Source organism: Magnolia sinica, chromosome 15, assembly GCF_029962835.1.
Source record: "Magnolia sinica isolate HGM2019 chromosome 15, MsV1, whole genome shotgun sequence".
Classification (NCBI taxonomy): domain Eukaryota; kingdom Viridiplantae; phylum Streptophyta; class Magnoliopsida; order Magnoliales; family Magnoliaceae; genus Magnolia; species Magnolia sinica.
Genome location: NC_080587.1, coordinates 11766381 through 11788471, shown reverse-complemented (window position 1 = coordinate 11788471; position 22091 = coordinate 11766381). Strand labels below are relative to the sequence as shown.

At 38.7% G+C, this 22091-nt stretch overlaps 1 protein-coding gene across 5 annotated transcripts in view; it reads left to right on the top strand.

Annotated features, from left to right (window-relative positions):
• Nucleotides 1–10442, top strand: part of LOC131228008 (uncharacterized) — a 39241-nt gene extending 28799 nt beyond the window's left edge. For all 5 annotated transcript variants that reach the window (XM_058223821.1, XM_058223820.1, XM_058223822.1 and 2 more), the window contains 2 exons: nt 6117–6292; nt 9850–10442. In XM_058223821.1, coding sequence (XP_058079804.1) covers nt 6117–6292; nt 9850–10372 — 699 coding nt within the window. In that variant the 3' untranslated portion in view covers nt 10373–10442. The remainder of the gene's footprint in view (nt 1–6116; nt 6293–9849) is intronic.
• The last annotated feature ends 11649 nt before the right edge of the window (nt 10443–22091 follow it).

Below are 22091 nucleotides of genomic sequence, written 5' to 3'. Positions count from 1 at the left end.
TTAGGACCTCGGCCGAACCCCCCTCGTGGGCCCCACATCACATGGGTTTTGCTTCACACAAGCCACCCGCCTCACACGAGGCACCCACCCTGAGTGTGCCCCTACATCCCACAGGCTACCCCACTCGAGCCCGGTGTGAAAATGCCCCTGCATTAGTCACACCCCCGATGAGGAGTCTCGAACACGAGACCTTTCGCTCTGATACCATTTTGATGCAGGATAATTAACTACTTGCTCTAAAAGCTTGAATTGATAGAGCATGGCGAATCAATCCCTTTATCTCGTAGCCCAGGCCTCACATCCCATGTGTTAGGACCTCGGCTGAACCCCCCCTCTTGGGCCCCGCATCACATGAGTTTCGCTTCACATGAGCCACCTGCCTCACATGAGTGGGGCTTGCCTCGCAGGAGCCACCCGCCTCACATGGGCCGCTTACCCCGAGTATGCCCCTGCATCGCACAGGCTACCCCACTTGAGCCTGGTGTGAAAATGCCCTGCATTAGATGCATGCATGGATTTGCTTTTTTCACTCCATATTAGTTGGATGCACTTTATGTAGCTGAAATTCTATTTGAGGAATGTCTCTAGGTCATCTCAAGTCATATTCTCCCCTCTTGCATTCTTAAGAAGCTAAACTAAAAAAACTGTAGATGGCATGGGTTGGCAAATAATTCGTCATCTTGGGCATTGATCACATGCCACCACTAAAGCAATTCAAAGGAATAAATACTTTGTGTCACTCATTAAATCGAGATTTTCTAATCTTCCCTATGTAGAAAGGTAGAAAAGTCCAAGAGGTACTTTCTTTGGGATGAGTCACAATTACTTTTTGATAAAGTGGAGGTAGCAAACCGATGAGTGGGGCTGTTAGTGGTAAGGAATGTTAGGAATAGGAAAGTGTATCTCGTCTCATGGAAGTGGTTATGGAGGTCTAGGGGAATTGGATGCCCCATTGGAGGTGAGTTGTTACGAAAGAGTAGGGGTGGCAATGGGCTAGATTGCTTGACATGGCCTCGAAGGGCAAGGCTTGGGCCTATGAACTTGGCCCAAAGGCCGGGCTTAGGCTAAAAATCTAGGCAATGTGCTAGACTGCCTGATCTTGCCTTGGCAACCGGGCCTTGGAGGGCTAGGGATTGGGCCCCTAAACTTGACCTGAAGGCTAGGCTTATGCTAAAAATCTAGGCCCGATGTTTGGAATGGGCCGTTCCTGAGCCAATGACAAATAGCCTGGCCCAGCTTCGCCTAGCCCAGCCCCTTAGGCACTAGAATATATAGTATGTAGTGTATAGATTGCAGAGGGCTGCGGCTGATGTACACGCATTTATAAATTATGTAGAAATCACATACTTTGCGATGGAATGAAAAGTGTTACTTGGATTAAGAGGTAGGGTTTTGGTGTTTGGATATAAGGTTGAAGAGTTTAGGAAGGGATGGGGTTTAGGGTGAGAGGTTGATGCTGGACAATTGATTACTTGCTCTAAAAGCTCGAACTGATAGAGCATGGTGAATTAATCCCTTTATTTCATAGCCCAGGCCCCAAATCCATGGGTTAGGTTCTCGGTCGAACCCTTCTCGTGGGCCCTAAATCCATGGGTTCTGCGGGCCACTCACCCTGAGTGTGCCCTTCCATCCCACATGCCACCCCACTCGAGTCCGGTGTAAAAGTGCCCCCCATTAATCACCCCCGGTGAGGAGTCTCGAACATGAGACATCCCGCGCTTATTCTAATTTGATGCAGGACAATTAACCACTTGCTCTAAAAGCTCGAACTGATAGAGCATGTTGAATTAATCCTTTTATCTCATAGCCTAGGCTCCCAATCCATGGGTTAGGTCCTTGGCCGAACCCTCCTCGTGGGCTCAAAATCCATGGGTTCCGCCTCACACGAGCCGCCCGCCTCAAACGGGCTCCAAATCCATGAGTTCTGCGGGCCACCCATCCCGAGTGTGCCCCTGCATCCCACAGGCCACCCCACTCGAGTCCGGTGTAAAAATGCCCCCACATTAAAGGTGGTGGTGGTGGTTAGGTTAGATTTCGGAAGGATATTTGTTGTGAGATGAGTCTATTTGTAGAGTTTGCACAAGTATTTATAGGCTAGTGGGTGAGAAAGGATTTCCATTGCAGCTTGTGATAGCCTTTGTCTGTACGATAGTGTCATGACGCGATAATGTCTCAGGGTGCTTGGGCTTTTTTGATGTGGTGTTTGGTTAAAAAGTTAATTTGAACAAAAGTGCAATTGCCGAGGTGGCAGTAGATGAGGCTATCATTACTCCAAAAAAAAATGAAAAAAAAGAGAGTAAATGAGGCTATCATTAAATCATTTGTACGTATGATGCGTTGTGAAAAGGATAGCTCGCCATTGAAATATGTTGTCATCCCTTTGGATTGAATCAAGGTCAGTCTCTACTAGGGATCTGGTGGTGTAGAGAGTTGAGAAGAGGCTAATGCTATCGAGAAAGTGACATCTCTCTCCAGGTAAGGCAAATAACTTTGCTAAAGTCTCGTCTCTGTAGTTCACCTAGAAAGAACTGAACTAGGATAGGTTACTTACCAAATAGAAGATCAAACCTCTAAGGTTATGTCAAAAAATTGATCTTCCGCTTGAAGCAAATAATATTTAAACAAAAGGAGAAAAAGGATGAATATGTGGAGTCACACCAAAAAGAAAACCCTATTGAGCCCTAAGAAAGGTATCTAGAGGCATCCCACTTCTAGATTCCAGAAGAGTCATTCTCATAGACTAGATCTCATCAATAGAAACTAGGATAAATAACTTTCATTGCATGTTCAGAGTATCATTCATTCATTTATTGAATAATAATGCATGGCCATTGCCTCCATATACTGGCTTCAATCCTTCCCAAGCAGTTTCTAGAAAGAAGCCTCTAGAATGTCTTTTATCTAATTTCTAATTGGCCTATATGACGTCTCCTAAAATATCTCCAATTAAATCTCTTCTTGTTGTAAATAAAAAAAGAACCAAAATCAAATTAAGAAACTTAAATAAAAAGATATCCAGTTGAAACTCCATAACATCATCATCATCAAAGCCTTATCCCAACTAATTGGGGTAGGCTAATTAAAAATCCATGTATTAATCATGTAGACTTGTAGGGACTGTACAATCTGTACAAATCCTCCAAAGAGGTTGCGTAGTTGTTATGTGGGGTTGTTAAGGATGTGTGGTTTGACTTATGGGTCCCGCAGTCCACTTGGTTATTAATCAAAACGGTCTGTATTGATGTGTGTTCCACAGTCCAATCAGACAATCGAATTGGTTCTGACCTGTCATGAAAGCCCTTGATGTGGGCCGGATCATCAGTCGGCCCAATGTGGGTCCTTTTTTTGTCCACATCTTCAATATGGAGGATTGGAAAGGCCTGGTCATCAATTCAAATGATTGGGTGGGACCCAATCTGATGTCTGGACCTTGTATGGGCCTACTCTGGGCGAGATCTGAATCTGGACCCTAATATGGACCTGATCACACAATCAATCATCAACAGGGACCAATGTGGGCCTCGATTGAATGATCAGGTGGCCTGGATGCATCACTCTGTAACCTCCCTACATACTATCTTTCCCTCTTCAAGGTACTAGTTTCTGTAGCAAATGAAATTGGAGAAGCTTTTCAAAAGGATTTCCTTTCAGAGAGGGGCTCTAGGTATCAGTTCCATCTTGTGAACTGGAAGGATGTTCAAAAGATAAGAAGAGAAAGTGATATTGGGATTGGTACAATAGTCGAAAGAGATTGAGCACTTATTTAAAATGGTTGCAACAGTTTGGTAAACCCTCACATGCTTTGGAATGCACCTTGTTAGATAGCATGGTCAGTCTGTTAGAGGTTGGGTCTTGGGTGGGGTCCAATCTGGAACAGGATCTTATGTATGGAAAGCTGTTGGTAGATCTGGGATGGTTCTAAGGAGCAAGAAAAGTGTTTGCAGCAGGAATTATAGATTTAAAGTTGTTGGTGGTGTGAAGTCAAGGTTTCAGCAAGACAATTATTGGTGGGGGTGTCACAATTAGCCTCATGGTTCCTGAGACTCCATAGCCTTATCAGGAGGACTTGTCCATCAATGTTATGAGGTCATTGGGAAAGACTGGTTTATAATGTTTGATTTAAAGTTGTTGGTGGTGTAAAGTTAAGGTTTCAGCAAGACTTATTGGTGGGGGCATCACACTTAGCCTCATGATTCCTGGGACTCTATAGTCTTATCAGGAGGACTTGTCCATCAATGTTATGGGTCATTGGGAAAGACTGGTTTGAAATATTACTTTTAAAAGAGATAAAAATAATAAGGCAAAACTCTATTGGTTCATTCTAAATGAAAGAATTCAGGCCCATCTCCATCATGTTGGTTTCTCTAGTGAAGCATTGTTCAAGGTTTTCTCCTGATTAAAAATTGTTACCCGATTCAGGGTCATAACGCCTGATCTGAAAAAAATGGCCGATACAGGGCCTATAAATTTTTTCATTAAAGAAAAAAAAATCGACTGTTACAGGGCTGTAAAGACCGTTACTTGTATGCCTGTATTGTAGCAGACATAAGGCTAGCCATTACCGTTTCCTTATTGAATGCCTTGGTTGGATGGCCCTTGCTGGTAAATTGTCATGCTTGATAATCTTTAAGGTCATAATTGCTGCCCCTAGCAATTGCTTTGTGTTGGAAAGAGGAATGCTGGATCATCTCCTCCGTCGTTGTAAGGTGGCAACCTCAGTTTGGAGGGTTCCTATTTCAACCTTTTTGGCATTTCTTTGTTCTCTTCTTTGGTCATGGATCTCACCTTGGTTTGGTTGTTGGTCTCTTCGGAATTCAAGTGAAGTTGTTAGGAAAGGAATTACCCCATGCTATATGTGGCATATTGAGAAGAATTGAATAAGCATAGGTAGGTAGAATAAGCGTACGTTGAAGGCTCTAAAAGGGCAAAGGGAAGGCCCAAAAGGATGTGGGGGGACGTAGTAAGAAAAGACTTGATAACCGATGGTCTAACTGAAGTTATGGCCCATAGGGTGGAATTGCAGAAAAGGATTCATATAGCTGACCCCAATTAGTTGGGATTAGGCTTAGATGATAATGATACGGATAGAATAAGTGCTAGATCTATTAGTAAGGGCTGCCGTGCCTGCTGAAAATTTACCTTCTCAGGACATCCATTACTTTTCTTTTGGATTGACTTCCCGTGTTACAATAATTTTGGGCGTGTGGGTCGTGTATTCGGTGGATATCAATGTACTATGAGAAAATGATTGTATACTTCTATATAGATGCTGAAAAAAGAAAGAAGAACAGAGTTAAATGAAGGGTGTTTTCATTTTGGTAGGGAATTGGAAATTAAAAAAAAAAAAAAGAGGATGAAAGAATGATGTGCGTGCATGAACTGCTCATTATAACTCTCTTTCATGCATGAATGTACACAAATCCATGGATGCATGTACACTTGATGAACACTAAGTTGTCGTAATGCATTTGCTTCTAAAGTTTGTGTGGTGTCTATAGCTCGCCATCCAAATTGAATCACTCATTAGATAAATGGAAAAGTAGAGTTTTGCTAAGCTCACTCTCACCTCTACACATAGCTTCACTTGGCCAATGTGAAAATCAGGAGTATGCTGGTCATGCATTTGGTGCATGATCTTGTTTCTGAAACAGGAAATGCTATCGCAATTCACCAGAGAGATTGAACAGCTGAATCGTGGCACACGTGGCAGCCATGTGCAAAATCTGGGCCAATCATTAGGTTGCACCAACTGCAAACCTGCCATGGCCTCATAAATCAGGCCAATCCACTCAATGGGCAGCCACTCATGTACAAGGAAAGTGTACGGTTAGAATGTCTGCAATGACCTATTTTCAACATGCATGTGTGGTCCACCAGAGAATGGACCACCCTGGCTTTTGGGAAAGGGCATGACCATCGTGAGCCCCTCCTAGTACATGGTTGGATCTTTTACAGGCATGCCATGTTTGCATTGCACTCCAATTGACCTCTTCAATCTCTCCTCATGCATTCACTTCAGCATTTCTCTTTTGAAACGATTCCTTGACACATGATTTAAAAAAAAAAAAAAAACAGATGGCCTTTTTGCACCAGTCCTGACTGTAATATGGTTGCAGGTGGACACGGGGGTTCCTCTGAGTGAAGCTCTACTCATGCATGACAAATGGTTGGAGGACAAGGGTATCAAGCACACAAACTTTGCTGTGGTTACATGGTCCAACTGGGATTGCCGTGTGATGTTAGAATCGGAATGCAGATTCAAGAGGATCCGGAAGCCTCCTTACTTCAATAGGTAACGATTCCAAAAGGCCTTGTTGACTTCGTGAAACTCTATTCCAAAATGAATTTCTACGATGTCATGTTTCCTCTGTTTGAGAAACATAAAAAATAGAAGAAAATTCAATTTACTTTCCTTATAAAGTCAGTAAAATCTTTTCTATGAAAAGTCAATTGGTGGGAAAAGAGGTTTCCTTTTGACATGACATTTTAAATGGTAAAATTGGTGGAAACAATGTTTTCCTTCCAAAATTGCAACACAAAAACTAGAAAATAAGAAAGGAAAAGCATTTTCTAGGACAATGCTTGTAGCAAAACCATCAGGTGTAAACAGTCTCATTTCCATAGTGGTGATGTCAGTTTTCCTTCCGCTCATGTCACCATCTTAGTTTTCCTTTCCTCCTGTTTTCCCCCAATTTAAACACACCCTGGATTGAGCCCATTGTTTAAAAACCTGGACCAGATCTTGACCCATTTTTTGGGTGGTTTGGTCAAACCGGTCAAACCTGCTGGGACCAGTTTGGCATGGAAATCTGGTTCATGTAATATAATTCAAAAACTCAGTTAAACTGACGTTAGCCTAGTGTTTTGGGAGTTGATTTTCAAGCCAAAGCTGTTAGTTGAGCTTTGACAGAAGCAACTGCATTTTCTTACACAAAACAGATATTCACATAACTGGCTGGATTTCAAGGTAGCCTGGCCTGATTTGGCGGTCATTTCCATTCCAAACTAGCCAGATCACCTAGTCTGGACTGGGTTTTAAAACATTGATTGAGCTTGTAACTCAATTGGTGTAGTATCTGCTGTCCATCACAACTCTCTGGTGGTGAGTCCCATTTGAGCTCACCTACCACTAAAGAGGAATTATATGATCATCATCCCAATGATGTGTAATATCTTCGGTCCTTGGGCCTGGTGTTAGACAGCGCGTTTCAACATTGAGGTCATGGGTTCGAGTCCACGTTACCTTAAAAAAAAAAAAAAAAAAAAAAAAAAAAAAAAACAAAATCTTTGGTCCCTGGGTCTCTATAAATGGGGCCCATGATTCAGTGATTGAGTTATGGCCCAATGGTGGATAGGGATGTTCCTTGAGATCAAACAGATTGGAAGATCCCAGCCATCTAATCATTTGACCTTTTCCCTTTGTATGCGTAGTATTGTTATATTTCATTCTTGCCTATCTATTCTGCACCATGCATCAGATGGTTAGGATTTTTGTTGTGACTTTACTCTATTATTTTGATCTTTGAAAACAGTGGCGATAATTGCACAAACTCAGGGCTTCTCCCACGAGGTTTAATTTTGATTGTTGTTTCCTGTTAATTTGTGCAAGATAAGTGCTCTCTTGCTTTTGCTTCTTAAATGGGATTGCCCCGACTTGCTACATTGGCCACTTAAGATCTTTGGGTCATATGGAGGTTAATAAAAAAATTGGGATATTTACTGGGAAGTGAATAAAAAAATTGCTTTTACTGAACAAGTCTTTTACTTCTCTGAATTGCCGTAACATGCTTCTTGGCGAGTAAACTAACTGAAATGGCCTCATCTACTATTTGTATAAACACAGTGGTTAGTTGAGGCATTGTGTGGCTTTCATGGTGTGTGTATGTCATCAAAACTGTCAACAGGTGCATCCGACCATGCTGACGATCGGCTTTGTCATCTTCATCTAAGCCTTGTTCCACAATCGGATGGGCCGCACCATTAAAAAAATGTATGCTCCCCAAAACCCGCCAAATTTCAAGTGTGACCCTCTTGATGATTATGATTATTTGTTCGTGTGGTCCTCATGACGTGATGCACCTCACAAAAACACCATATGGGCCCCAAAATGCTACTCTTCATTTTTTTAATAGAAAATAACATATGAAGGCATTTCACCAATTTCCCTTGCCAAAAGCACCTTCATGTACTTCATCAGAGTCAAGGCATTGTTTGGTAGAACCATAGTTCTAAAACTCATTGACTCTGTTGAGTCAACTTGACCCGGTGAGTTTTTGAGCTAAGATTGGGGAACTTGCTCCATAGAGTGACTTGGCCCCGAATCGACAAGACTCGTTGAGCTGACCCGCAAACTTGGTCAACTAGACGTGACTTGCGAACACTCGAGCAGAATCACTCCTCTATAAATTAAAATGGGGGTAGGGGGATTAACTTGCAACAAGTCAGTTTGGGGGACTGAAGGCAGTTCTCTGTGCACCGGACATTGCTTACCAACCCCCGTTGTACAGAGCAAACACATCGATCATGATCAATGCTGCCTGCATCAAGTTTTCTACTAATATAAAAGTTATATTATTGGCATGAGATTGACTATTTTAAATATTACCACAATCATTTTCGGATTAATTTATTTGATGATTAAATAGTCAACTTGTTGATTAAATCAACCATGTAATATACTATCAGATAGCGTGGTTGATGGTAATCAACCTGTTTGATTGTCTATCACATTGCACTTGTGGGATTTTTATGCTCTGATCGCGGGTCCTGATAAAGGAGGGTTGCTGAAATAGGAGTAAGCGGTGTTTCTGAAATAGGAAAGGGTTGGAAGTCTTTAGTAGGGCTAAGTTAGAGGTCCCCCCCTTATTTATTTATTTATTTTTTGGCTTAGCCCTCATGGTTGTAAATTTCCTTTGTGTTTCCCTTTGGCTTTTCTAATAAAAATTATCATCTTTCAAATATAAAAAGATAAAAATAAAAAGGGAAAAAAAGAGGGCAGAGGGTTGTGTCAGGTTGGTAGCCAGCCAAACTTATGCCATAACTTCCAATATGAGTCTAAACAACATGAAATTTCACCAATACGTAAAAAGATGAGGGAAAGTAGGCTTAGATGGTTTGGTCACTTGCAACAGAGACTAAGAACTCTGCTGTTTGGTGTGAGTTGGTACAAGCTGAATGCTCTAATAAAAGGGCGAGGGGAAGGCCTCAAAGGACATTGATGGAGGTAGTAAGAAAGACTTGATGATATATTGTCTAACTAAAGTTACGGTCCTTGATGGTGGAATGGTGGAAAAGGATTCATGTATTTGACCCCAATTAGTCGGGATAAGGCTTAATTGATGATGACAATTAAATTGTCAAGTTGAATCAGATCAAGGCTTAGTCAAGTCTTCTAGTCAGCCTTCCCCGGCTGTATATTGAGTGGCGTTGAGTTTTTGGGTTTTTGAACCATGGGCAAAACCCGTCCTCCTACTTTCTGTACCACACACATGGCATGTGTGTGATTATCCGTGCCACTCTTTCACCACGGACAAGTATAGATGGGTCATGGACCAAAAGTTCTATTGACTAGACAATCTTGGTGTACAAAAACCACTAAAATATGGTCAGTGATTTCTTGTACAATGTACTTTACATTGTCTAATCATTATGCTTTTTGGTCGTTGGTCCATTTATGGAGCCTTATGATGAATAAACGGTTCAGATAACCATGTACCCATAAATGGGCTGAGATGCGGTTCTGAAATTTGAAAGTTAAGCATATTTTTCTTTTCTGCCACACAAGATTATCCAAATTGCAGCCAAAGAAACTTTGAAATGATTTCATGTTGTTTTTGCATTCATGTCCAGGTGGATCAACTTAAAGGTTCCATTCCACGAGGTGTTTGGCGGGGTCCGCTGCAATCTCAAGGAGGCGGTCCAGCTGGCTGGCCTGGCGTGGGTGGGCCGCGCACACTGTGGCCTGGATGACGCCCGGAACACGGCCCGCCTCCTCACCCACCTCATGCACCGGGGCTTCCGCTTCTCCATTACCAACTCCCTCATGTGGCCATCTGCAGACCGCCCACTGGCATGGCAGCAATCCCCCGACCGCCTGTCGGGCCCTGTCACCACCATTGCCACCCCCCACAACCACCACCACCACCACCTCAAGCTGAAACAACCGCCGCCCATCATCCAGTTTCACCCCAACATAGACCCCACTGACACCAAGGAGCGGAGGACTTACTGCTTCTGCGGGGCCAAGAGCAGCAAACGGATGATACGGAAGCCGGGTCCGAAGCATGGCAGCTACTTCTTTGGGTGTGGGAATTGGACAGCCACAAGGGGTGCTCTCTGCACTTACTTTGAGTTGGCCCCTTCATCTCCTTAGCCCAATCTTATCTCCAACAAAAGCTCAGCAATCTTCTCTGTATAAAGAAAGGAAAAAAAAAAAACAAAACGAGAGAACAGGAAAGAAAAAGAAATGAATGGTACGGATGGGGTGGGCCGTATTTATATATTGGGAAGCCCAATAAGCTAGAGCTGCTTGTTGGGGTACTTCTACTACATGCGTATGTTATTGCCTCTCTATCTCTCTCCTTCTCTCTACCGTTGGGAGTCTTCTAGGGGGAACTCTAACCTGTAAAACTGACTTCTTTGGTTGACATAAGGGAAGAGGATCAAAATGCTCTCTACTACTAAGGGAGGATCTTTACATGCTTAGACATGCCTTGATTTATATTAAATAATCTTGTGCGGTAGGGACTCTGTTTCATTTTAATCTTTTTTTTTTTTAATGGAAAAAAAAAAATATCATTGAGAGGGCGTGTGGGCTCGGAAACCTGTGGGTCATTTGATTTATTTTATTTTAATTGTTGATGTGATGATGCATGCATTCAGGGCTCGTACTGTGGATGGAGCAAAACCCAAAATTTGTGCAGACAGGACGTTCTTGATCATCTGATTTTGGCTATTGAATTAGTAGTGTTGGTCCAATCTTTTTAACTTCCTGTTTGATGGTTACATGATCCGAAGATTGAAGATTGGGATAACCCTACAGGTTTGATCTCCGGGAAATGCCCCTTCCACATTGAGGCCTGAGATTTGGATGGATTAACATACATTTATGTGTGGATAATGTGCAGGATATGCTCTTAAAATCTGGTGGTTTTTTATGGGAAAGCTCTGGTCGATTGGAGAATCCATTTCAGGGATTGTTAACTAGTAAACTCAGGAGGACTATTCATGATATACTGATCACCCTATGCTGTCTCTTTGCATGGTTTATATATAGGGGTCATTTTGCACCATGGATTTGGGGGATTTAAGGGGATTTCAAATCCCCTGGTATGTTTGGCACCATAAAGTAATGTGGGTTTCAAATCCAAGGATGGTTAGTTTTTTTTTTCAAGAAAAGGAAATGCCAATAATTTATAAGATAAGAAGTTTGGGTTTAATTTGGTTTGGACTATGAAAAATTGAGCAGAAAAGAAAGGTATGCATGTACATATGAGTTTCTATAAGCATTTTAAGTTATAGTGCTTCTAGTTGCACTGGGACAGTTGGATAGTCCAACCCATTGATGCATGCACATGCGGGAAATTTCATGTTTAACTCGGCCTCAATTATTAAAAAGATAGATTTTTTCTTTTTAAGAAAAGGAAATGCCAAAATTTTATAAAAGTAAAAGTTTGGGGTTTAATACAGTTTGGACTCGGTGGAAAGAGACAGTAATACATGCACATTTAAGTTTCTCAGAGCGTTTTGAGTTGTAGTGCTCTTAGTTGCATTGGCACACTTGGACAATCCAATCCATTGATTTATGCACATATGAGAAATGTTTGTGTTTAATTCAGCGTCGATTGTTAAAAAAAGATGGTTAGAATTTTTATTTTTATTTTTTTTAACGTAAGGAAACCAGGAAATTTTATAAAATAAAGAGTTTGGGTTTAATACAGTTTGGACTAAAAACATTTAGTTGGAAAAAGACAATAATGCATGCATATTTAAGTTTCTCAGAGCATTATAAGTTATAATGCTCCTAGTTGCATTGGGACACTTGGAGAGTGATTCATTCATGTATGCACATACGGGAAATAGTCATGGGAAATATTCGTGTTTAATTCAGCCTCGATTATTAAAAAGGATGGTCAGTTTTCTTTTTAAATGAAAAGGAAATGCCAAAATTTTATAAAATTAGTAGTTTGGGTCTAATACAATTTGGGCTAAAAAAATTGAGTGAAAAAAAATAGTCATATATACACATTTAAGTTTCTCAAAGTATTATAAGTTATAGTGCTCCTAGTTGCATTGGGACACGTGGACAATTCAATCCACTGATGTGCGTGCATGTGGAAAATATTTAATTCGGCCTTGATTATTAAATAAGATGGTTAGATTTTTTTATTTTATTTTTTTTTAAGAAAAGAAAATGCCAAAAAATTATAAAATTAAAAGTTTGGGTCTAATACGGTTTGGAATAAAAGAATTGAGTGGAAAACAACAGATATGTATGCACATTTAAGTTTCTTGGAGCTTTATAAGATACAGTGCTCCTAGTTGCATTGGAACACTTTGACAATCCATTCCATTGATGTATGTACATATGGCCTCGATTACTTTAAAAAGATGGTCAGTTTTTTTTAGATGAGGAAATGCCGAAAATTTATAAAATGAAGAGTTTTGGTTTAATACAATTTGGACTAAAAAAATTGAGCAGAGAAAAACAGTAGTGTATGCACATTTTAGTTTCTTAAGCTACAGTGCTCCTAGTTGCATTGGGACGCTTGGATAGTCCAATCCATTAACGCATGCACATATGGGAAATGTTTGTGTCTAATTCAACTTCGATTTATATAAAAAGGTGGTCAGATTTTTTAATTTTTTTTTTAAAGATAAGGAAATGCCAAAATTTTATAAATTGAATAGTTTTGGTTTAATACAGTTTGGACTATAAAAAATTGATTGAAAAAAAAAAAACTAGTAATGCATGCACATTTAAGTTTCTCGGAGTGTTTATAATGCTCCTAGTTGCATTGGGACACTTAGACAGTCCAATCCATTGATGTATGCAAACACCTGAAATGTCTGTGCTTAATTTGACCCCATCAAGCCATCAATGTATGCATATACAGTCTTGATTATTAAAAAAGATGGTCAGAATTTTTTTTAAAGATAAGAAAATGCTGAAAATTTATAATATGAAGAGTTCGGGTTTAATATAGTTTGGACCAAAAAATTGAGTGGAAAAAGACTAATGCATGCACATTTAAGTTTTTCAGAGCATTGAGTTATACTGCTCCTACTTGTCTGCATTATGAGTTATAATGCTCGTACTTGTATTGAGACTTGGACAGTCTAATCCACTGATGTATGCACATACAACCTTGATTATTTAAAAAGATGGTCAGAATATTATTATTATTTTAAAAAAAAGACAAGGATATGCCAAAATTTTATAAAATGAAAGTTTGGGTTTAATACAGTTTAGATTTTTTTTTTTTTTTTAATTGAGTGGAAAAAGATAATAATGCATGCGCATTTAAGTTTCTCAAAGCATTATAAGTTATAGTGATCTTGTATTGGGATACTTGGGCAGTCCTATCCATTGATCTAGATTCTTCATTAGGTTTAATGCACCTATCATGGACTACCATGCAAACGTCACACCACTATGACATATATGAACCATTTGATCAGTGGTCTTTAGTATGAATGGTCAAGATCATTTACACAAAACAGGGCAAATCATCAATCTGATCCATCTATTTGTTAGGGTCTATCATTGATTGCCTATGATTCTAAAGAATCACTTTTGTGAGGCAATTTTAAACATCCCATCCAAGGCTTTCAAAACAGATGGTTCTAGAAATTTCAAAACAGATGGTTCTAGAAAATTAGACCAAACCAAAGATGGATTGGGTCATCATATAGTATGATTTTTTCTAGGGTAGCTTATGATAGACTTATTGGACCATTCAAATTGTCCAAATGAACTGTCCAAGTGAACTGGTGCAACTGGAAGCACTATGACTTAACATTGTTACGAGTAAATGCGACCATTTCTCTGTGTTATATATAAATGAGGGTATGTAAATTAGCATCAGTAAGTTTAAAGGCTTCCATGTTATTACCTTACACTAAATGATACTTTTCAGCACATTTTAAAATATTATGTTTTTATTGTGATATTATTGCAAAAAAATAATAAAAACTGTCACAAATTTGTTATATAAACATAAAATTAAAAGTTTAAATATATTTATTAATTTACAAGGAGATTTTTATGCTAACATCTCGAGAAAAACCTAAAAATTTGAAAATTTCCTAAGAAATTTCTTAGTTGTGAAATTGCCTAGAACAATATTTCTTACTATGTATATAGATTATTGAATTGCGAGTTAAGATCATTCTTTGCCTTTCTCAAATCTACCTCTGTTAAAAATTCCACTTTGCTCAATTCTATATATGGGTGTTGAGTATTACTCTCCACTTTCAAATTGGTCCTCAACTCTCTCTCTCTCTCTCTCTCTCTCTCTCTCTCTCTCTCTCTCTCTCTCTCTCTCTCTCTCTCTCTCTCTCTCTCTCTCTCTCTCTCTATATATATATATATATATATAACGTGTTTAACCAGTTTGTTAAAAAAAAAGAATTTTACTATTGCCTAATCTCCCATTAGATGGACTTTTACACATTGAATCTATTATAAATGTTTTCTAATATGGAGTTTGATCTAATCTTGTCCACTATGGTGTTGACCTTTACATGTGGTTTGATTTGGGCCATTCGTTCAATGATGAACTTCGAAGAAGGGTCACAGTCGAAAGAGAATTGATCACCCAAAGGCTACAAACAACTAATGTTGTCAAATGTCACAAGTGATCTTGTGTGACCCAGGGGGTTGTGTGCTTTTGTGATCGCATAAATGCATGTATGGTTGTATAACCTCTTGAACCATTTTTTTTTCTTTTGAAAAATAATTTTTAAAAAAAAAATGAAGAAATGAAAATAAAAATAAAAATTATGAGTATAAAATTACTACAAGTGCAGAGCACTTTTTCCTTGTTTTGTTATAATTATCAATATAATTTTATTATATTTATTATATCCATTAGATATTAAACTATAACTAGTCGACTAATAAGAACTCAAATGAATATATATATATATATATATATATATATATCAAAAAAACAATATAGAAATCTTATTGATGTAGATATATATATTGATACAAATTCAAAATTCAAAATTTTAAAATCGGCTAAACATATTGATCCCTAATCAATTGTAGGAGAGTCACCTAGTCTTGTATAAGCTCTTGCCTTGTAACTTGGAAGAACTAGAGTGTTGATTCTTGCATCTTGAAAAAAAGGCTTGCACTTAGTAATTTTGAAACTATGGCTTTTTAAGTTGTTGGATGTAATGAATGGGGAGATGAAAAATTAAATATTTAATGCATCCAATAACTTAAAAAGCCATGTAATACTCCCTAATGCAGGCAGCTGTAGTTGATGGGTTCTCCACTCCAAAATCTTGGTTATCAAATGATCTTAACCGTCCAATGATTATGATATTTGTTAAAATTTTCACCAATGTCTTTTTAACTATCCATTTGATTTGCAATATAATAAAAAGATGGCATGGATAATCCTATCACCATGACGTTTGGGTTGTAACTCTAAATGTAGTTGGTGATCATGTAATCAAAGGATCAGATCATTATAGCCATGTCAACATGTATTTCAGCGAGGGAAGCATGTCGAATCCATAATGACAAATCTCGTTCTCGACAATTTCTCAGCCTAAAAATCTCTTTTTAATTTCAAGGTTTTCTTGAGATATTATCGCAAAAATCTCACCAAAAATAAAAATCTTTAAAAATATTCATCATAAATTATTAAATTTTCATATGAGCCGCATTTAATGGTTGGATCAACTTCATTTTTGGGGCATCCCATTTTCATTTTCACGGTGAGACAACCTCGCTAACGAATGAGATGAACAAACACCATGGTGGGCCCACACACCATAAAATGATTTACTGTATTTATTGTGATATTTTAAAAATCTCAATGATATTTGTTACACTAGTCTAATAAAAGAACATGATAAATTCATTTTGCATTAGCATTTGGAAAACTTTTGTAGCTTTAAGAAAATAGTACTTAGATCATTTGATCCAGCAAAAATCCATATTAAAATAGAGAGACATGCTTTAGTGCTACGAGAGCACTGTAAGTTATAATGCTTCTAGTTGCATTACTACACTTAAACAATCCACTCCATTGATCTAAGCTATTGGTTAGGTCTGTCTCATATTTCATAGGCTATCATGCAAACATCACATGGGTTAGCAAACAATAACCATTTGATCAATGACCTTTAATACGGACGGTTGAGATTTTTAACACAAACTAGGTCCAATCAACAATTTGATCCATCTATTTGTTATAGGGCTATCATGGATTGCTTATGGTTCCCAAGAATTATTTTTGTTAGGTAAATGTAACAATCAATGATTCGATGGTAGGATCATTCCATTCGAGTGATTCTGGCATGGGAGATCATGAAACTATGAGCTGGAGCTTGTGGACGGTCCAGATTGATTGATTGAATTGTCCAAATGTCCTAACATAATCAGGAGCATCCATCTGTTAATCAGACCATCGGCCATCCTTGGATTCCAACAGTGTGGCCCACCTGAAACTGTCACAAGATCTCACAACTTAACATACTGGTGTGGCCCACCTAATCAGTTGATCGGCTGGATTTCAACGTTCCGGTGATCTTTATCTGTGGCCCATCTTTTTAACCACTCGGATGTGCTACACGTGTGACATATTAGTGGAAAAGAGGGAGCGGTTGACGTGCAGCTGCGGACCTCACCCAACATGGTGCGGCCTTGCCGTGGTGCCCACATTGATGTATGTATTGTATATCCATGCCGTCCATCCGTTTTTCCAGCTCATATTAGGATATAATCCTACAAATGAAGCAGATCCAAAACTCATATGGACCACACCATATGAAACAGTAATGATTGAACGACCACCAATAAAAACTACCTAGGGCCCACCTTAATGCCCACCGTAATGTTTATGTGCAATCCAAAAACAAATATCAGCTTGATCCAAAACGTTTGTGGCCCACAAAAACTTTTTAATGGTCAATCACCACCGTTTCATGTGGTGTGGTCCTCCACAGATATGGATCTTCTTAATTTTTGGGCTAATGCCCTAAAATGTGTTCGAAAAGTATATAGATAGCGTGGATGTCACGCCCCAAAATTTGGGTATTTGAATAGGGTGTTTAGGACCTGAATTCCAGACCCGTGATCTATGAAAAAAAATAAAAATAAAAATATAAAGTATAACAATTAAATATACATTTCATTTTCTCCCACCATAGTTTACAATTTTAAAATCCAAATACATGCTAAGATAACTATTTACATAATATGTTACTACATTAATGTATAATTATTTAACTTAACTTGAAGTAAGAAAATCAAGTCAAACTTTACTACATTCATAAGTCTCAAATAAAATAAAATTGATCTTATGTAGAATGATATGCCACGTGCATCCAACTACATTCAATGCTCCACTATTAATAGTAGTATCTTGCATGTTCAAAATATTCATAACCTGAAATGGTTAAAACATAATGAGTTGATAACTCAATAAGATCACATCAGTCCCGAGTTGAAAGCCTAATAAATATTACCAAATTTAACCTCGATATATTAATCAAAATAAGACGAACTTTAGATTTAAAATCATAATTAATAATTTAACATTCATGAATATGAAATGAATAAATTGTTTAACATAGTTTTTCTAAAAATACTAAGATTTGGAGTGGACAAAACATTCATATGTGCTGATCCTTTTAGGAGATGACCCACGGCAGAGCACCGATGTTGATCCTTTCAGTATATGACTCTCGGCAGAATACCGGTATAACTTTTAAGGACAAAAGCCTAGGGCAGTGCACCCGTGTGTACTGATCATTTTTGAAAATCACCCAGGACAAAGCACTCGTGCTGATCCTTTTGGAAATGAGCCTGGGCAGAACACCCGTATCATGCCGATCATTTCGGGAATGACCCTGGGTAGAGCACCGGTAAAAATCATTAAATATTTATATTAAAAAAATACTTTACATAAAATGCATCTAACTTAAAAGGAAATATGATAGATATAATGTCTATATTCACATAATAAATATTCATTATCACTACTTAGATAATATTAAATGGAAAAAAAACAATATTTGTATTGGTTCAGTCAAATAAAGAATATCTCAGTATCTAGATCATATAAGCCAATTATTTATGAATTTTTCAATAGGGAATGATCACCTACCTGTTGTGATGATAAAACACTTTGATATACATATTGATTTTTGTAGGATTATTCTCTGGATAACAAAGTCTACTACAAATCTGATTCGATGTAATGATTACGAACAAAATTGGATTTATATGATAGAATTAGTCCGATCAAATAAGATTTACCTATGGTTCCAATACAATTGTCATAATTAAAGTTTTTATCTGTACAAAAACTTCTGAAAATAAATGAATAATTACAAGGTAATTGACGTAATGAGTGGGCTTATATTGCAACTATACATTGCTTTGAGATTAATTATCTGGAAAACAATTTACCTATTATAGGATGTAAATATACATACTAAGACCCTAGATATTAATTGATGATCAAATCTATTTTTAATAGGCCTCATGGGGAGATTTACTTACTGTAATGCAGGTTTACATATATTAGACGGTGGTGGTGTAGATGAAGAAGGTGATCATGTCAAAATTTGGATTGATGTATTTTGCGACACTGACAATTGTGGATGGTTCTTACGGGCCGTACAAAGCTTGTAGGCTCCACAGATTGAAGCTTTAGATTGATTTTGTTAGTTGATTTTGAAGTTGGAAGGGGTAGCTACTAGTTGCATGAAATTGAGAAATAAGAAGAAAAAAGTTTTTTAAAGATCCCAATGGTAGGTTTTTCAAGGGCTGTGAATTGATAAGTGAGCGGGCTGATATCAATGAGGAGAATTCCACGATCCTAAGAGATGAGATTTGTATATGAAGGAATCTGAGAGAGAAAGGAACGTGAGAGCGTGACTTCGTGCACAAGGCAGATTTCTGTTTTCGTTTGTTGTAACCGTGAGGAGTGGGTAGTGATGTAGGGTCCACCATAATGGCTGAGAGAAATCAGGCAATTAATCAGGTTCCACAGGTCCTGGTGTTAATTTTTTTTTTTTTTTTTTTTTTATAGTTCAAATCAAGCTTTAAGGTAAGCCACATAAAATGTTTTTAGGTAAAAGATTTCAAGGGCTAAGGTTAATCGAGGGTCCGGGTTCATTGGACTGCTTAGATTGAGGAGTGGGTTCCACCATGCATGGTAGATGGGTTCACATCCGCAACTGTACCGCTGAGAAGTAGGAAGGAGAGAGAGAGTCATGGAGGAGAGATTGTTTCATGGGGTGACGTGCGTCAACAAGTCTCTTTGTGTTTTTTTTTTTGTTTAAGAGAATGGGCCCCACAGGAATCACATGACAAATCCACACTGTTCATTCGTTTTGCCAATCAAAGTTACGGCATGTGTCCGAAAATGAGGGCCATCCACAGCTTATGTGTGCCACACCATATGTAACGGTGGAACCCACCGTTTAAAAAAGACGAAGTGTTACAGTGGATATATAGTACATACATCAAGGTGGGCCCTACGGTTAGGGCTAGGGGTGTACATGAACCAAGTTAGCTCAGTTAGCTCGTTCTGCTTAACTCAAATAAGCTCGATTTGGCTCTGTTCGAAACTGAGTTCGAGCTGAGTCGAGCTGATTTTTTGAGAGTTCAACTCGACTCGGATTGAACCCCAACTTGAATCGAACTAGTTTGGTGACTTGGTTATTTTGATATTAATGTTGGTCATCAAGTGTTTGATGAAATGACTCCATGAAGTGTCGGCTTGTGGTGAGGAAGGCATGGATATGAAACAAATATCCCTGTATCTTAAATATATGTTGCTTGCTGAGTGTTTGATGGAATACCTGTAAACCAATGTTGTTGCTTTACATTCCGTGAATTTGAAGGTGCACTCCATGAGTTTGAGAGAATGCTGCAGAGGCCCCATCTTGGCTGGAACTAGCCCGAGCTGTTGACCGAACCGAGCTGAGCTGGCCTGTCAGGCTTGAGGATCTAGCCAAGCCGAGCTGAGTTTGAGCTAGGGTCAGCTAGTGGCCGTGGCGAAGTAGAGCTGTGCTAAGCCCGACTGGGTTCGACTCGTGTACACCCCTGGTCAGGGCCGCACCTAATCGGCTCCCTGGAAAAGAAATGGGCCCGCGTGAAAGTTCGCAAAATCCACCGTATGATCACTTCTACTTCTAGTAAATACTGTGTTAGTAATTGCATTACTTAGAAACTGTACATGGGCCCACTTGGCAAGTATGGGTAGATTTGAGCCGTTCATAGGGTGGGGCCCGCTGTAAATGAATGTGTGCGAAAATTAGGACAGTCCACTCATGAAAAATGGATATGGCCTTTTATTTATTTATTTATTATTATTATTTTTGGAACTACGAAATTATGCGGCTTTTGAATGCAAAATACAATTGAATTTGGAAAATTCAGTCCAATTACGGTGCGTTTGGACACACCTTAAATTGCGATTCAGATGTAATTAGGCCTGGTATTGGGCCGGCCCAGGCCTGTATTTTGGATTGGTGATTTTGATCTGGCTGTCCCCTTGCCCGGCCCATTGATTAGATGTGCCAGGCTTTATAATATTAAGTAATCTTGACCATCTATTTTTCTGATTATATGGTCAGAATCACCCTGTCAAGGTGATTCTAGAGAGATATGGTCAATCAAACACGGGGCCCACTTGATGGGTGGTCTAGATAAATGATAAAACATTTTTCCTATACAATCAATTTGGACCATCGATTTCTTAACCATTAATCAAACGATCAGGACCGTTGGTAAAATTGTTTCTTGGGAGGCTTAGGCAATCAAAGGCAGGCCTTACATGACAGACAGTTTCATTGATTGAACTTTTTTTCAGTTCCATAATTTTATTGGAATGATTTCTTGAAAAAAGCAAAAGAAAAAGAAAAGGAGAGGATAATTATAAATATCATCGTTTGGTTTTATGGTGTTTGTAAATACCTCCCCTATGTTTGAAATATTGCAGTCACCTTCCCTCTGTCGGAGAAGCCAGAGGAATTCGTATCAAATGACAAAAATACCCTGATTTGTATAGTTTATTCGGCATGCATGTGGGCCCCACAATTACGTATCAATGGAATCCGACCTGTTGAATGGTGTTGCTCCACCATAAAAATTGAAATTACCAAAAATTAGGCTAATCCAATCATCATGTGGTCCACCTCATGGAAATCAGTGGACAACCACCCAAAATCCTCCAATTTCCTGTGGTTTCCCACCTGATGGTTAGATCCACTTAATTTTTAGGTGTCCTATTTTTATGATGGAGTAAACATGCTCAAGGGTCGCATCACATGCACGCATTGTGGTGGCCCACGTGTCTACAACTAATTGCATGAGGCAGATGCAAATAAAAATAAAAAATAAGAAGGGATGTGTTTACAATTATTGTAAAATGGAGGGGAGGTGTTTGCAATTTGTGTAACTATTTGATACTTTGGCAGGGCATAATGCTTCATACTCTGTCACTCAGAAACTGTACACGGGGCATCTTTAACTCGCACGAAATCAGCTAAATCATGGAACTGATTGTCTTTTAACTCACGGGCCCAACTTGGATTGATTAAACAATCCTAACCTCTGATTCATGTTCACTTATTTGCTGTAACATGGGGATTGAAAGCCCACCGTTGAAACATTCATGATCTATCGTATGTTTATATGCCATCCAAACCGTTCATAATATCATTTCCATTGGGATGAACATAAAACACAAATATCACTCTGATTTAAAACTTTTGTGCTCACATGAATGTTTCAACGGTGGGCATTCAATCCCTACCATTTCCTATTGCATGGTCCACTTGAATTTTGGATCTGCCTCATTTTTAGGCTCATGTCCTAAGATAAGCCGGTAAAA